This window comes from Plectropomus leopardus, chromosome 10 (genome assembly GCF_026936395.1).
Source record: "Plectropomus leopardus strain MGB_pleo_1.0 chromosome 10, ASM2693639v1, whole genome shotgun sequence".
NCBI classification, from domain to species: Eukaryota; Metazoa; Chordata; class Actinopteri; order Perciformes; family Serranidae; genus Plectropomus; species Plectropomus leopardus.
In genome coordinates, this window is record NC_142185.1 from 5,623,844 (window position 1) to 5,640,731 (window position 16,888).

Genomic DNA, 16,888 nt, shown 5'->3' on the forward strand with positions numbered 1-16,888 from the left:
GGCTGCACAGGATGTGGATATCTGATAAAACCCTGTCATGTCACAATATGAACAGCACTTTTATATATTGATGTTTTTGTGTGATAACTATGTACAGCAGAGGCAACGCATAGAGTTGAAAGTTTTAAAAACAGCAGAGACACTACATCACACAGCAAAGGCCACATATAGCGTCATCTAGTCATTAAAGTAATCATAGAACAGATCTGCCTAATTGGGCGTACGTAAGAATGAGGAGAGCAAGCAGCACACCCTGTCATAGGGCATCACATACACACAATCCTAAAATAAACTGTTGAGCACATAACGAACCAGTAAGAACTTTTTGCTTGTAATGTTATTTTCTCGTTATCAGTTATAATAACACAGTCTATTTCAGCGGCAGTTGGCAACAAGAAATGCTGTAACTTCTATTTTATACTAATATGCTGAAATTATTAAGTGGATATTTAGTGTTCCATGGATAAAAGTTTTTTTAAGAATTGCAACTGTGGGAAGAAAGGATGAACACACTTACACACTAACAGGGGTTTTCCTACCTTAAACTGGTAGTGTCTGTTGTGAGGGCCAAAGTTCAGTTCTTAACAGCTGAGTCTCTGGTCTGTCAATATCATGTAACCAGCACAGCTGAGTGGGAAGCCAGTGAGGGATGTTGTCCTGGTTTGTGGACTTAAGCTGCTTGGTTCCCAAACTTTTCCATGCCGAGGTTCCCCAAAAAGCAATAGCTTATGGGCGTTGGAGGATAAAAATCAATGGACAATGCTAAGTGGCAAGTGTAAAAAAAAAAAAGAAAATATAAAAAACCAGATTTTTATTATTATTAGTAGCAGTAATAGTAGTACAACATCATTAAAAAAATGCAGCCAATTTTTTTCAGCAGGGCCATTGGTCTGCTTGGCAGGTAAAATAATCATAATGATAATAATATTCTTTATTTATATAGCACTTTTCAAGCTTAAGCACAAATTGCCTTCCAAATTAAAAGGTTCACAGAATAAAATAAATGTCAGAAACCGACGCAGCTCCTCCCATTCCCCCTTATAACCACAATTTAGAACATTAAGAACATTAAAACACAAATAATAAAATAGTGATGCATACAAAAACATAAAAGGGTGCAAGGTCAAAATACAGTTTTCTAAATAAGTATATATTAATGGAAAAGAGAATGAACCTTATTTAAGCGGATGAAAATGAGGATTAAAAGAATAACAATTAGAGAGATGAGCACAGCATATAAGATTTCCATGTTATATAATAATACTGTTACTACTACTGCTACTGACATTAATGCTACATTACTGACATTAATTTATATGCATTTATAAATGCCCCCTACTGTTGAAGTGTAAGATGAAAATGGGAAAAAAAGACTGACAACCTGATATATAATTCTTAGTGAATTCCAGTAAAGGCCAGGCAGCCAAACAGCACACATTTGAAGTTTGATGAAGTACAAATAGCGGAGAGAGATTTTAATATCTTCATCAGGTTTGTCCCCTGGATATAAAGACAGTAGAGAAGGTTACTTTAGGCAGTGTAATAAGACATGTTTTACTTTTTACTTCCTTGTCTTGCTTGTCACAGCTGTGCAGTAAGAAAAGGTTATGACTATATGTGATCAGGTTTTACTGAGTCATGACTAAACATTTTTTTTTGTGTGTGTGTGTGTGTGTGTGTGTGTGTGTGTGTGTGTGTGTGTGTGTGCGTGTGTGTGTGTGTGTGTGTGTGTGTGTGTGTGTGTGTGTGTGTGTGTGTGTGTGTGTGTGTGTGTGTGTGTGTGTGTGCATGTGTGAAAATGCTTGATTCTTTTCTTTATGTCTTCCTGTTACATTGTCATGGTGAATGGCAGTGGGGAAATGCATTAGTGCAATGGTAGGAGGGATTACAGTGACCCCGCCTAGAGGCGAACAGGCTGCAACCACACAGTGTCTACCACAAAGCTAGAGGAAGGAAATGCTTACACACACAGTCTGTGGCGCACACTCATACAGTACATGCTCTAAGAGAGGTCCTTTTAAGGAAAAGGCCGTGCTCTTACCCCAGTGCTGAGTGGAGCAAAGGAAATGCCTTCAAATACAGAAATATAAATACATACACACATTTATGCTTTGTTCAAACTGCGTGTCTGCATCGGTCTAGTTTGTACACCTCTAAAAACAGTCCGCTACATCTGTTCAGAGTTTAAAGGACACTTGATATTCATCCTGTGTTTATAGACACTGATCCAAAACCGATGATCCAGTGTACTGTGACACACTGCAGTGTAAAGTCTAATGTATTCTGCTTGTTTGTATTGATTTAACTTACAGAAGTTTTAGAAACTTGTGTATAGCTGTAAATCCTTAGTTTAAAGGTCTGTTATTCTTTAGGAGTTGACAGTTTCTTAAAACCCATGTTGCCTTTACCTTCCAACCACTAACTGCAAATTTCACATGTCTATAAAGAGCTCTGTCGAGGAACTGGACCTCTGGTCACATGCGTGTCCAGTATTTGTCGATGTGTACATGTGTGCCACTTTAGTCCAGCTAAATTGGAAGCTGTCTCACTTCTCTTTCTATTTTCTCTCTATGTGTCTATTTCTTTCACTTTCTGCTCCTCAGGCAGAGGCCAGGCTGGCAGCGAAGAGGGCAGCCAGGGCAGAGGCCAGAGAGATCCGTATGAAGGAGCTGGAGAGACAACAGAAAGAGGTATAAGACCATACACTCTCACATTTCAAATGCAAAAGACTCCTTATGGCTAACTGCAAAGGTCACATCGTTTGATCCATTGGCATATGTTGTTTTTAATTAAAGGGGATTTAATCCACTTAAGCCCAGCTCAGCATATTTATGCAACATTGTTTTTATGTACAATTTTCCCACTGGGTGCTCTTGTATGCCACACAGCTTGATAATGCATGACCCTCAATGACAAGAGGATTTCAGAAGTCTTGAGCGTACTCTGTTGGCAGTCCACACCTAAAGCATTTCCTGTCAACAGTGCTTTACGCTCTTAAGATGGAACTCTTTAATCCCAGGGGTCATGGGTCAGAGGTGTAAACAGGCCACATTTAGGAGTGCTGTTTGAGATTTTCAAGCAATCTAATTGTTGTTCATAGAAAGTGAAGGGAAAAAAAAGCTAAAAACTTCAAAGAAACATTATGTACAAATTTATACAGGATGAACCAATCAAACATCAACTCCTTATCAGTCAATTTTGTACTGAAATGCTATCATTGTTTTCCATGGATTTGGAATGGATTTTCATTTAAATGAATATTACTGCAAAAATTTGCAAGACACCAAATAAAAAGGGGCACTGAATATTGAATAAGTAATTAACTCTTAAAGGCCATCTACACACTGAATCATCTGGAAAATAGGTGCCAAAATGCCATTTCTCCTGCTCAAGGTGTTGCACACACTTTCTTGACTAAAATGTGTTAAAGCAATGCTTCTAATTATGCAGCAACATATTAAAGTGAATGAGCCTCTAGTAAAAGTACATGAGGTATTCTTATTTCTTAAGGGCAGTCCACACCCAGAACAATAACTATGTCAATAACTATAGATACATTGTTTTAAATATTTCTCTATCTCAAGTAGATGGTTGAGTCCAGACCACAACTGTAATGATGACAGTGGATAAAAATATCGTTGGGATCACTTTTAGAGTGATTTGATCAAAAAAGCAACACTGACAGCCAATCATTTCTGCTTGGAGTCATGGTTTACAGAACTTTATTCTTCAGCAGTGTGGATGCTCATTATCATTTTTGTTGTGCAACTACTTCCAAAAAGTTGAGATGCTGTGTAAAATGTGATCCAGAAATGCTACTGACGTCTCTGGGTCTGAGCTCATCTGAGGTGCCCTGACACAGAGACCTGCTGTAGTCTGACGAGTCCACATTTCAGGTTGTTATTGGAAATCATGGAAGACATGTCCTCGGGGCTCATGAGGAAAAGGGCTATCCAGATTATTATTAGTGGGAAGTTCAAAAGCCAGCATCTATAATGGGATGTGTGGGTGTTATGCCAACTGCATCATGGGTAACTTGCTCATGTGAAGGCACCATGAATGCTGAAATGTACATACAGGTTTTGGGGCAACATATGCTGTCAACCAGAGGATGTCTTTTTTTTAGGGACATCCCTGCTAATTCCAGGAAGACAATGAGACACATTTTGCACGTTATAAAAACATGGCTTCGTAGTGAAAGAGTGAAAGTACTAAACTGTCCTGCCTCCACTCCAGAACTGTCTCCACTTGAAAATGTGTGAAAATGTTATGATCCCCAATTTTGATAGTGAAAATCCTGGATTGCTGGACAGCTAAAGTTGTAAATCAAGCAAGAATGTTAAAGAATTTACCTATAAAACGTAAATAATTATTATCCTTAGTTCTCAAAAAATAGTTTTGTTTAAAGACAAAAAAAAGACAGAAGTAAACATGGCCCTGACACAACTTATTTGGAATGTTTTTACAGGCATCAAATACCGACTGAGTGTATATTTACAAAAAAGTTTATCAGTTTGAACATTAAATATCTTCTCATTGGATTGTATGCAATTGAATCTAGGTTAGAAAAGATTTGCAAAACATTCTATTTTGTTTTTTATTTATGTTTCATATAGTGTCCCAGATTTTTTTGAATAGCGGAGCTAGATATCATTATAGGTTTTGGGGTTTTTTTTTTGTTTTTTTTTTTTTGGTATAGTCAACCGTTTAGTCACAACTTTACACTGGTTTATCAGACTTTAAACAAGTAAAAATGAGTTCAAGTGACCAGTAAACTTGGATATTTTCCTCACAGTGTAGCTTCTGGCTCTGAGCTTTCGCACACAGTTTGCCAAAGCAGTGAGATGAAAATCCTCAAAGAGGCTCACTAATGACTTTTTCAGGAAGGTTTGAACCCTTTCCAGTTTCTCTGACCACATTGAAAAAAATCTATAAAGACTTTTAATGGAAACTTGTCAAGTCATGCATTTGATTGGAGCTCTTCCTTAAATGTAGAGACGTTCTGGAGATGAAAATAAAGCCACATGGTAACACCGGCTTCTCTATACTGTTAAACCCATGTTGTTTAACCAGTTCTTCCAAACCAAAAGACAACAGTCATTTACATACTGTAATATGTACACGATTGGAATGTTTACCCACCAAGTTGCTTTTTGCGTAGCCCTGCTTCTTGGTATAACTGCCTACAGTGCATAGCAGAGAGCTAGTACATATGTAGTTGATACCTGGAAACCCCTGACTGGGTGATCCTATCCAGAAATGTCTTGGCCTTAGTCTGAAGGTCCTGCTGTATACAAGACAGATTATGTGGACGGTACTCTTTGATTGCAAATAATCCAAAGACTGAGTCCTCTTTTACCACTATTTGTGCAAAAGTTGCACATAATAGATTATTTAAAGACTAATGGACCCTAAAACCCTGGTTTGCACCCTCTATATCCAGCACCTCCAGTGCCAGTGTTGGCACCAGCACTACATTCTGATTTGTGTTGAAACAGGTGCAGAGCAGAAAAGTAAGTAAGTGTGTGTGTGTGTGTGTGTGTGTGTGTGTGTGTGTGTGTGTGTGTGTGTGTGTGTGTGTGTGTGTGTGTGTGTGTGTGTGTGTGTGTGTGTGTGTGTGTTTGGATTGCAGGTCAGTGGTGTGTTACTTGAGTTTTAGCACCTCTGATCTGTACCGTGGGGAGTTGCGCTTTTCCTAGCTCACTTTTCTTAGCCTTAGGCAATCCCATACACACAAGCAGACTTCTGTCTCTCACCTGTCGAAATGGAACTCTTAAAGGTGGCTTATGGCTGTGTCCAGTGACATTTTGGAAGTTAAAACCCCTGAAACTGAAATAACATGTAGCCCTGGAGGCCTTGGACTTAAATGTTCTCACACTTTCTTAAGTCAGCCCGTCTTTGTACCCTAAAGGTGTTTCTTGTTGTTGGGTCCCTTGCTAGGGGTTGACGATATGGATAAAATCATGTGTCACTGTTTATTCAGTGTGTTGTATTTGTCCTTTTACTCGTAATGCTAATTATCAATCTAGATAGTTTTGGTGTGAGTTGCCAAGTGTTGAAGATATCGACATATAGATGTCTGCTTTTTCTCTTTTCTTAAAAAATGACCACTCTACACCCTCTTCTCTATTTTACAAAGGAGATTTGCTGCTGATCATTACAGCAAACCTTTTTCCCATTAAGGCATACTGGGATAATCAGTATTCCAGCAGCACTCAATTATTCAGCAATCAAAACACAGGTGGTGAATCCCAACAACAACAATCTACATGTGCACGCACACATCCACCAGTCATACGCACTGGATTAAGGGTCATTGTTAAGCTGAGTCTGGTCATGGTGTGAGTGTGTGTGTGCGTGTTTGTGTGTCCCTTAAACCCTTTAGCCGAGTTCTAAAGTAGCTTAGCAGGTTACGTTCCTCGGTCCAGCCTACAGTGGAGTAGCTGTTGTTGTTGACATGAGCGATGGATCGCTGCTCCCACGACCACTGTCGGGACATTTGGATGTTTTCTCCCACACTGAAGACAGGACTTAAGGGTGGATTATTGTCTGTGTAAAAGCGAACGAGAACTGTGTGGTCGCCCCCGTTGTTCTGAGCTCAAATCTCAGTGCTGTGTCCCGCTGTAATCCTGTCTACATGACTGGCCGTGGTCTGTCCTGCTGACTGCTGAAGGATGCAACCTTTCCTGGTACCCTGAGGGCAGCAGGACGGCTGGGCGGCGGCTTGCCGGGAGGGGGCTGAGGGCTGCCCTCACTGGGCGCCCAGCAACCCCTCCGATCAGGAAGGGGAGCTCGGTGAGTTGAACAAAAAGAGAGCAAACATGCGAGCTGATTGTGTAACTTGTGACCAAGCCTTGGCTCACTTGCTAATTCGGTGTCCAGACACGTAATTGGAGATAAGTAAGCAGACAAGAACCCTCCAGTCAGTTGCTGATCTCTTCTGCTCCGTCCATTCATGTTTTTTTTTGCCCACATGTGCTCTTGCACATCTTGATACACACATTTTACAGTGAAATTGGAAAACATATTCAGTTTTTAAAATCAATGGCACCTTTTGCAAACAGAGGTCAAAGGTCAGAGAGGAGAGAGTTGGAATGTCAGAGCTCACGTAGCATACAAAGTTGCACTGAATTTATCTGATTTAACCCTTTGAAACCTGGAGCCAAATCAATTTTTTTGTGCTGCTTTGTAATGCCTGTCATGAGTATGTAATCCTTTGAAACTGAGCAAATTGGTGCAATTTCCTAAAATTTCCAAAAAAAAAAAACCGGAAAAAGCAACCCATGTTTTTAAACGAAATCAAAATGATAAAAATTATACTTTAACAATGTGGACAGTATGTGTAAATGAAGCATGGTTAAACTTTCCTCCATCTAACCAGTGCCTACATATCGAATTTCACATCATCTGACAGAGTTTCGCTGGCTTTCAGGCTGTTGCTAGAAATACAGGCTGTATTTCCGCATTTTTATATTTCCTGATACCCTGCCGCTGCCGTGGACATAGAGGCAGATCAAGAGACATACCTACCCCTCTCTCTTTCTCAAACTCAGACCGAAACTTATCAGACTGTAAAACTAAGCGGCGCTAATCAAATCTAAATCAAGACTGTAACTGCACTGCCTATTTCTCTCCTAAAATGTCTTCATGAACATATTTAAATCCCGAGTTTGTGAACAGGAAGTGCATATTGAAAATAGAGGCCAAAAAACGAAGCTTATACGGTTAAAATAAGCAGCATTGATCAAAAAACACCCCAAGACTTTTTTACTGTGTTGCATATTTTTTGTTTAACTGTAATTTGAGATAGATAGCCATCAGCCAATCGCCATTGTGTCAAACAGACGAGTGTGCTTTATGCTGCCCACCAGTGGGAGCTTTTGTTGGTCTGGTGTAACACAGCAGTAAGAGCAGATTCCATAGCCCTTCTTCTCTCTTTTCTCTGGTCATGTAGCACCAATTTCACAAGTTATTTTGTCTTTCTACTGCATTAATGGCCCAGTTTTCTGAGGACCCTTTTTGTACCGGTGAAATACTGCTTTAAGGCACACAGTGGGTTTCTTTCCTTTTTTTTTTAACATATTATATAAATAAGTCTGTCCTCTGCAGCTCACCTACTTGGGAATGAGGGTGACTTTGCTGTACCTTGTCTAGTCATGAAAATAAATTAAAAAGGATGCTGCAATGCAGAGGTCGCCCGGTTAGAAGACGTGACCTTTTATCTCGACTGAACCTATAAATCCAGAGGGCAAGAGGCTGCACTCCATTTATTATCTAAGTGCTCTTGTCCCTGAAGTGATGCAGTGGACGAAGAGGTCAGCTGTGAGTCGATTTCTGAAAGCCAGAATGAAATAGCTGCCAATCCATGTATTGGGCAAACATACAGGGGAGACAGTGGTAGTAAATCTGGATTAAAGGACTGAAGCGATGAGATGGAAAGTGCAGCAGAAAGGGTTGGGCTTGTTTTCAGTGTGTTGTCTTAATGGAGGTATTGGGGAAAAGCTCCATTGCTCTTTTTTAATTTAACAGTGAGTGTGTTAACAGTCAAATGACTAAGAATTATAAAAGTATAAGTATAAAGGAAGATTTTAGAGTACGTAGTGATCTCTGAGTGTTAAATGTGTTTATGAGTAAAGCAGATGGAAAATAACATTCTGTGTAAAAATAAATATAGCACACCAGACAGCAGACATACCTACTTTGGGACTTAGTGACACGGTGTGATAAACAGGCCTTCCTGGCTTGATTCCTCAGACTTATCTGTTGTGGGGAGGTTGACAGAAATGGGAGGATACAGTGAACAGCAGGTGGTTGGATTTAAGTGTGCCTGCTCAGCTTTACTCTGATGAGGAAAATTAGACCGATCACAAGGTTTCCTAATATATCTTGAGTCATAGCAAAGTGTGTTTAGAATAATACACAAGACGAGTGAATAGAAAATGTGATGTAATGTTTCAGCCATAACAACATTTTTTAATATTTAGTTTCACAATTACTGAACTCCTTAAAACGACAGTGAAGAACGTTTAAAGACATTTTGCCTGCTACAATCATTCCTCCTGCCCATACTGGAAGACCAAAGATTTTGACCCCCATCATTTGTATTGTAAGCACATATGGAAATGATCTCTTAATGACCATTATGAACACGAGATATAATATGTATTCAGAGTTGTTCGTATGAGCACCTGTTAGAGTTGGGTTGATTAAAGGTCTGACGGTTCCATTGAACATGAAGGAGATGAAATTTCAGTGGAGGTGGGAGAGGGGAAGATGGCACACATTGTGTTTGTTTACTAGAAATTCCATGTGTTTTTGGGGGTTTTGAGAAAAGACATTGCAGAGCTAGTCTATACCCTTTGGATTTGAATCTGATGAAAAAGGTGAGCCAAGAAACATAGACATGACAATGTGCAACCACTACATTAAATCAGTTAATGTTGGTTGCTACAGTCTCATTCATGGATTCTCTTAGTCACATTTAGTACGTTTACATGCACAGTTAAGTAGAGCTACAGTAATAGCTCGATTAGGCCATTTAATTGGACTACAGTACACATGCACCAAGAGAGAATCAATTTATTGACAGAAGTATGTCCGATTGCACCAAGGCAGGAGGAGATATGACCGCTTAAAGCTGGTTGCTATTGGACCATCTTCTAGTTGACATATCACATCAAATACCAAACAAGTTAGCAATCGGCAGGTTGCATGTCGATGTACATTTCATACATACTTTAATTAATTAATTAATTTAATTTAATTCATTTGTGAACCCCTTCTTGACCGAGCAGTGCTGCAGGCAGATTTTGTTGTCAGGTTACCCGTTTTCCTCTGTTTCCTGTCTTAATGCTTAGCTAAGCTAACTGGCCGCTAGCTGTAGCCACATACTGTGCAGACATAAGACTGGTATCAATCTTCTAATCTGACTCTTGGCAACAAAGAGGAGAAAGATATTTTTCAAAATGTCAAACTTTTCTTTGAATGGGCCAGTGTAAGAGAAATGTTTGTGTTTGTGTGGGTAGTCACTTTATTTGAATGTGATCTCAGACCATGCAGCTAATATAACTTCATTATAAAATACAATGAGAACTCCAAGTCCCTGGTGCGGGGATGTCACAGGCCATTTGTTTGACACAAGACTCAGATCTGCAGTCACAGGAACATACTAGACTTCAAAGTGTGGCACCGGCACTGTTCTCTGCCACTGATACCAACCTAAAGGCACCATGGGAAAATTCCTTGTAACCCAGTCTCATAGGTCCCCAGCAAATCTGTAGTGAACTCTGGGTGTTCTTGGGTCAGTTGCTGTTGGTGCTGATGTGCAGCGGGGTACTTCACATTCCTGAGCGCCTCTCATTAGCACAAACCCTCCTCTGTACGTCCTCTCTGCACGCTGTCTGCCTTTTTTTAAAGTTTTATTTTCGTATCTGTCTTTATCACTTCTAGTTTTTGAGGCTGACTTTTGTTGTCCCTGTTTTCATGTTCCAATCTTCCTGCTCTGCTTCTCATCGGTGTTGGTGTGTAGATCTTTCAGGTGCAGAAGGTAGGCTTCCTCTCGCTCATTTTCACCTCAGACATCATTGATTTAAGCATGGTTATGCAGTTGTCCTAGGCGTGTGCCAAGGAAATAATGGAAGTCTGTGACCAGTGTCCTGCTTTCTGAACTGTTTATCCCCTGTCCTCATTTCCTGTCTCTTCTTAGAAATATTATGGCTTGGACACCAAATTAGATGACCGAGCGGACGGCAAATGGGGAGATATTGAACAATGGATGGTACAGTTTCTGTACTGTGATAACACCACTAAAAAGAATACAACTTGCATTTACTAAACACTGTGCATGTGTTTTTTTGCCTCTGTACATATTTTGGAGCTTTTATTTGTGTCTGTTGGAAGGTTTTGCAGTGTGCCGAGTCTCTCTTTTGAATTCCAGATAATTCCTGTTAAGCCTTTTTAGAAAATAACGGATTATAAAGAATCAAAGCTTGGCCATTAATGATAATCCACTTATTCAAAGGAGCAGGGTGCCCGTTTGGCTCCGAATCAGCCTGACCATCTGGCCCCAGTGGTGTGAGACTGCATACTGTGTCCAGTATACCACTAGAGTCATTTGGTTTTTCCCAGACCATCAGAGTTTCAAACACAGCAAGGAGGATACTTATAGTGTGTGTGATTTGTAATCTGACTAACTGTGGTGTGTGTGTTTTTTGTTGTTTACTAAATTAATTTACTTACTGTAAATTTTAGGAATTTTAGGTGTCTGTGTTTGTGCAGCATGGGCGTCTCTTGGATTTCTTGACTGGATTAGTGGTTCAGAGTGATGGTTTAAGGAACATGCATGCTGGATTTTGTACTTCACTGTGTGTGTACTTCACTATAGGGTATGAAGTAGAATTTAGTGACTTCTAATGGTGGGCATCGCAGATTGCAACTAGCTGAAACTTTTCCTGTGTGCCAAGCATAAACTACCAGTCAGATTTTTTTCAGTGTTCATTGTTCAGGGTTTTTTTTAACCAGAAGCTGAATTAACCAGAGGTCTTTTCCTCTCCAAAATGAATGGGACCCTGTGATTTTAGATCGCTGAAAACACTAAATGCAGCAGTTACATGTTACAAATGTTTCTCAGATCACAAAAACACAGTAGTTGTTACTTTCAGGTGATTATAGACTAAAGAGATCATACTTACTTTCTGTTTTTTCCAATATATCACCCTAAATTCTAAACACTGGATCTTTAAAACAAAGACTTAATTACTTAAACTTTTCAATTATTCTTTATTTTGACTGGAACGAAAACATGCAACTTCTTCTCCTCTCAGTCAGTGGGAGGCGTGAACTCGAAAGTCATTTTGTACCTCAAGACAGCTACCTCCTTCATCCATGTGTCTCGTTGATCTTTGACGTCTCTCTCCTCCTTTGCACCCTTCACCCCCTCTTTTCTCCATCTGCACCTCCCTTCCTCCCTCCCTTGCCCCCTCATCCAGGAGGATAGTGAGAGATACTCACGTTCTTCACGGATACAAACGGTTTGTAGCCCTCCCTCCATTTCCATCCCATCATGCCTTTTCTTTGTGATGTTGTCCTCCACCACCTGGAAAATGTTACACAGAGTTCATAAAAATGACAATGCTGGTTAACCCTTTGAACTCTGGATCAAAATCTGTGTTCTCATGCTGCGTTCAGGTGCCTTTTACAAGTTCTTTACATTTTTGAAACATGAACTATTTGCTTTAGTTTCTCTTAAAAACATGAGGAAAAAAACTATTAGCAATGTTAAACAAATTGCAAGAAATTTGCAAAAGGTGACAAGAAAATAACTTAGCTATTAGAGTGTGGGATTGTGGAAAATTATGTAAGAAATGGGAGGAAAATCACAACAAAACTATCTAATTATTTTTTATAATAAATTAAAAATTTTTTAGGTCATTCTCTCGTTGTTTTTTGTTTACTTTTTTTGCTTTTTTTTTAGGTAATTTTCTTGTAACTTTTTACTAATTTGTCACTAACTTTTGGGTCATACTTTATTAAGTTGCTCATTGCCTTCCCCCATGTTTTTGAAAGAAATCAAATGATTTTGCTGAGGTTTAAAAATGATAGCCCAGTATCTAATGTTGTCCTCAGGTCAATAGATTTCTGCAAAATAATGCAGGCCAAAAGAAATGAATATGTATGTGTATATTGAATACAAAAAAAAGCTCACTATGCTGAACAATGCACAGGTACGTAGTGCAGGTAATTCCATCCTTACCCCCAAATATTTTTTACCAGGCTTTTATTTTTTAAAAGATACCAGCTCCAGCTAGCTAAACAAACAGATCAGACATATTTGAGAATGAGCTGTATCACACCTGAAGTAAATCATACCAAGCTTGAGGTGTTATGTTTCCTGTTTTCTTTGGTTTTTCCTTTTCTTTGGTTTTGAACAAATGAGTTTCTGTATACAACTTTTTTTCCTTGCCTTAATAAAAAACAAATGGACACATTGTTAATTGAACTACATATCACTGCAGCAGGATTACATCCTGTCACAATCCTCTGTGGAGTGTCTTTGTTGACGTAAATCACAATGTGAGCATTTTCCAAACCCTAATCATCCATTTCAATCTCTCGCTCTCTCACACAGCTGTCAGACGATGATGAGCGGATGTCAGTGGGAAGCCGGGGCAGTGTCAGGGTCAGTATCACACAAACTGCACAAGACTGTCTCTACACCTCATTTTTCTCTTTCAAAGGTCATCAAATACTTTTTTTTGCTTTATGATTCACCAAGACAGACCTCTTGCTGTAGAACCTTTTGTGATGTGAAGGCAGTGAGTCTGTCCTCGGTAGCTTATCAAGGTGCTGTCAGTGTGGTGGCACCTGCTGTTAGTGATATTGTTGTGTCTTTCACACAGTCGGATCTTGATGCAGTCGGGGCTTATGGTGGAGGGGTAAGGGTCGATATTTTCGAGGGACACGCTACTAGAAACGTGTTGTGTGACAGTCATTGTTTGACTAACAGCTGGTTCAAAGACCTCAAAGCTTGCAGTGAATTTCGTTTGTGATGAAACGGGACGTGGTTTTTACCAAGAAGGATCAGTTACATTTCAGTTTATACTTTATTATTGACTGAAATAACCCAGTACCAAATATGATCAAAACGCCCCCAGTCAGAAAAGACCTGCATTCAATCCTTTTTTGTGCCCTGGGTCTGGTGAATTTGCAACTGCACACAGGTCTTAAATAGACACAGGAAAGCATTTTTTCAAAGCAGTTTTCATGTTTATTATAAAACCTCCTAACCCTCCTGTTATGTACAACTTTAATCAACAAAAACAACATCCCCTAGTCAGACTGACGCGCTGCATGTCTAACCATCTGAAAGTGTTTAAAAAATAGATTTTTCTCCATAAACATTATCCTTAGCTCAATAGATATCAATTTAATTGATCTTTGGCTTGATTTAACAAGTTTTTTTTTGTACACAGACAAAAATTAAACATTCACCACTTTTGTTTTGGGTTGGGTTTTTTTCAACAATTTTGAAATAGTTTCTGTTATCGGGGAATGTTTGATTATTTCCAACAACTTATCTTCTGTTAGGTGACAAAGTGATCCTTTAAATTCAAACACATTATATTTGTAATTTTTCATGTAGATGTTCATTGCAGTATTAAACCCAGAAGAAAAGGTTTCATGCTTAATTATCAAAAATATTTTTCCAATATTTATTAACTTTTAAATGGGTCAGTTTGACCTGCAACATAAGAGGAGGGTTAAAGATCACCAGGCTGTTGGCTAATGTTACTCATGTGAGTTAGCAGCTTAGGTTGCACATATAAAAATAAACTTTCATAAATGTGGACATGTTACACATGTTGAAGGCTAGGGTAAATTCTTCTCAGTTAAGTTGTTCAGTTCATTTTATTGAAGCCGTGAGCACCAATGACACGCCACGTCATTAACATCATGGGTACTGAATGAAGTGCCCAACTGATAATGGTATTGCTTTTTCAAACACTATATTTTCTCAAAAATATTCAAACAATACCCAGCCCAGCCCAGAAGATGAAACGGTATATGTACTGTAACTGTAACTTATATGAATTTGTGGTTTGTAACTGTAGTGGATCATTTATGACTGTGGAAACAACATATGAAAGTGGAGAAACTTCAGCTCAGTTTCTAGCCCAGTGGCCAGAAGAAAATATTTCTGCACACCATGAATGCATTAGATTTGTTTTAAATGTATCTTATCAGTGTTTCTAAAGTGACGTAGTATTTGAGCTGACTTTGCCATGGGGAGCTGGAGGACATAGTGGATGGCATAGCACGTAGGTGAGACTCCTGCCAAGCTGCGGACCACTATTTAAGGCCAACGAACAACAAAACCAGTTTAGTGAGTCATTGCTTCCATCTGCTTTTTAGGCCCCAAACATGGGTGTTTTGCAGCAGCCCAGCTGGGATAGAGCCACAAAAAGCATTTTTTTCTATACGGAGACATTGCTGTTTTTCCTGATGAGATAGTGGCACAAAATAAAACACACAATATCCACAGCGTAGTCGAAACATATCATTTTAACCTAACCACTACATAACAGCGTGCACATGTAAAGTATATCTGTGGTTTGCAGAATAGGATGCCAACATTTTTTTCTGCCAACAGGGGAGCCATTTCATGTGATGCTTTAAATAAAATGTACAGTGATCCTTTAAACAATCATCTTCGGTCTGCTGTTGTGAAGGAACCTTCGCTGCTTTGGATTGAGTCTGATTTGATTTCAACTAACAGAACTGTTAGAGCCGCCATGCTCCAAGCAAAACACAGGCCACGCTATTTTAGGTTCTGGTATTATGTCTCAAAATACTAAGTGCCATTTTAGCTATGCTGTGTAATGTGGAAAAATTCTTCATTCTAATCATTCTCCCGGGCGTACTACACCTGCGAGATTGGGCTCAGTGAGTCTGTCGACTTTATTTAGTCAATTAACTTTTTATATGCTTTTCACCTGTCTGGCCAGTGGAAAGGGCCCATATATGTCATGTGTTGCTTGGATTTTTATTATGAAGCGTAACAGTTATAACAATGTTGTTACTGAGTGTACCATGATCTACATATTTTTATTTATGTGTGCTGTGCAAACAATGAATGTATTTTGGGTGAGAAAGGGAATTATCCAGATTAAGTGCTGTCACCCTTTACTGTTCTCGCTCCCTCTCTTTCTCTCGCTCTAAGGACTCCTCGTCACTTAAGAAGTCAAAGAAAAAGAAGAAGCATAAGCACAAAGACAAAGATGTATGTAAAACCTGTAAATGCACAAGTGGCCCCCACAGAAAACGCTTCAGTTTATCTCACTCGTGTTCTTTCTCCTCAGAGGAATGGCTACGATGATGACTACAGTGTCATATCCAGCCGGGTTAGTAGCTGTGTGTTGAACTGACTGTGCAGACGTTTGCTCTGCTTGCAGAATAAGGGTGTGTTTGCAAATCTCTAGATGACCTGTCACTCATGAGCCTTCTCTTTGTCATGCTGTCAGAGTTCAAGACTCAGTGATGAAAGTCGAGTGTCTCGCTCCTCCAGGCTAGACCTAACGGTGCGTGTTGGCCCCCTCAAATCCTCATTGCTGAAAAGCTGTGCAGTTATTGACCAAAATGTCAGATATTTGGTGTGATTAACCAGAGGCGGTTGCATTGTGTTGCTGGGTTCTTGTTCTGTTGACACTATTGTGCATGTATTGGATTAGCAGAGTGAAACTTTGCTAACATTTTATTTATACGACCCCTGGAGATTTGTACTAATACTACTTGGCTTGATAACCAGCTTCTGTGATTTTACCTTATTATTTCTACCTCTGACATATTTTTAACCTACTTCCATGAAGGACAAGTTTCCAAGACAACAGCTATGTTTGATTATATTGTAACAGCATGGTGATGTGTCAGTAAGTTGAGCCTTGGTGATGCTGAAACAGAGCTGTGTGCTGTCAGCTGCAGTTTTTGAGGTGTTTGATATTGTCACCTGTGCTCCCCAACCCTCAGAGCTCCAGACTAAGTGAAGACCCCCGGGGGTCTCGTGCATCCAGATTAGACCTGCAGCCGGTGGGTGGCACTGTACTGGAGACTGTACAGGAGTTTTTCTCACACCACTAATCACTTTTGGTGCACGCTTTCTCTTATTGTCTGAAGTTGTGTTCATTAACAGAATAAATTGTGTAATCATCTGCTCACTACCCTCCTGTGGTGTTCTGAACAATATACTGTATGTAGGTGTGTGTACTTTTGCTCCTATTAGACTTCCTTATTGTTGTGGAGTATTTGTGCTCTATTTCCCTGAGATGTCTCGTCACAGTGGAGTCGGTACTTTGGCATGTTTTGATTTAAGTCTGTGTTGACTTCTGGGTTGCAA

At 39.5% G+C, this 16,888-nt stretch overlaps 1 protein-coding gene across 22 annotated transcripts in view; it reads left to right on the plus strand.

Annotated features, from left to right (window-relative positions):
• Positions 1 to 16,888, plus strand: part of LOC121948844 (uncharacterized) — a 55,881-nt gene that overhangs the window by 17,073 nt on the left and 21,920 nt on the right. For 12 of the 22 annotated variants that reach the window (XM_042494335.2, XM_042494326.2, XM_042494331.2 and 9 more), the window contains exons 2-11: positions 2,604 to 2,690; positions 10,529 to 10,546; positions 10,706 to 10,777; positions 11,988 to 12,029; positions 13,127 to 13,177; positions 13,398 to 13,433; positions 15,719 to 15,778; positions 15,858 to 15,899; positions 16,020 to 16,076; positions 16,522 to 16,581. In XM_042494335.2, the coding sequence (XP_042350269.2) occupies positions 2,604 to 2,690; positions 10,529 to 10,546; positions 10,706 to 10,777; positions 11,988 to 12,029; positions 13,127 to 13,177; positions 13,398 to 13,433; positions 15,719 to 15,778; positions 15,858 to 15,899; positions 16,020 to 16,076; positions 16,522 to 16,581 (525 nt within the window). Of the gene's footprint in view, positions 1 to 2,603; positions 2,691 to 6,368; positions 6,796 to 10,528; positions 10,547 to 10,705; positions 10,778 to 11,987; positions 12,030 to 13,126; positions 13,178 to 13,397; positions 13,434 to 15,718; positions 15,779 to 15,857; positions 15,900 to 16,019; positions 16,077 to 16,521; positions 16,582 to 16,888 lie in introns of those variants that run through there. The other 10 variants (XM_042494327.2, XM_088082903.1, XM_088082904.1 and 7 more) reach the window with 10 other exon arrangements.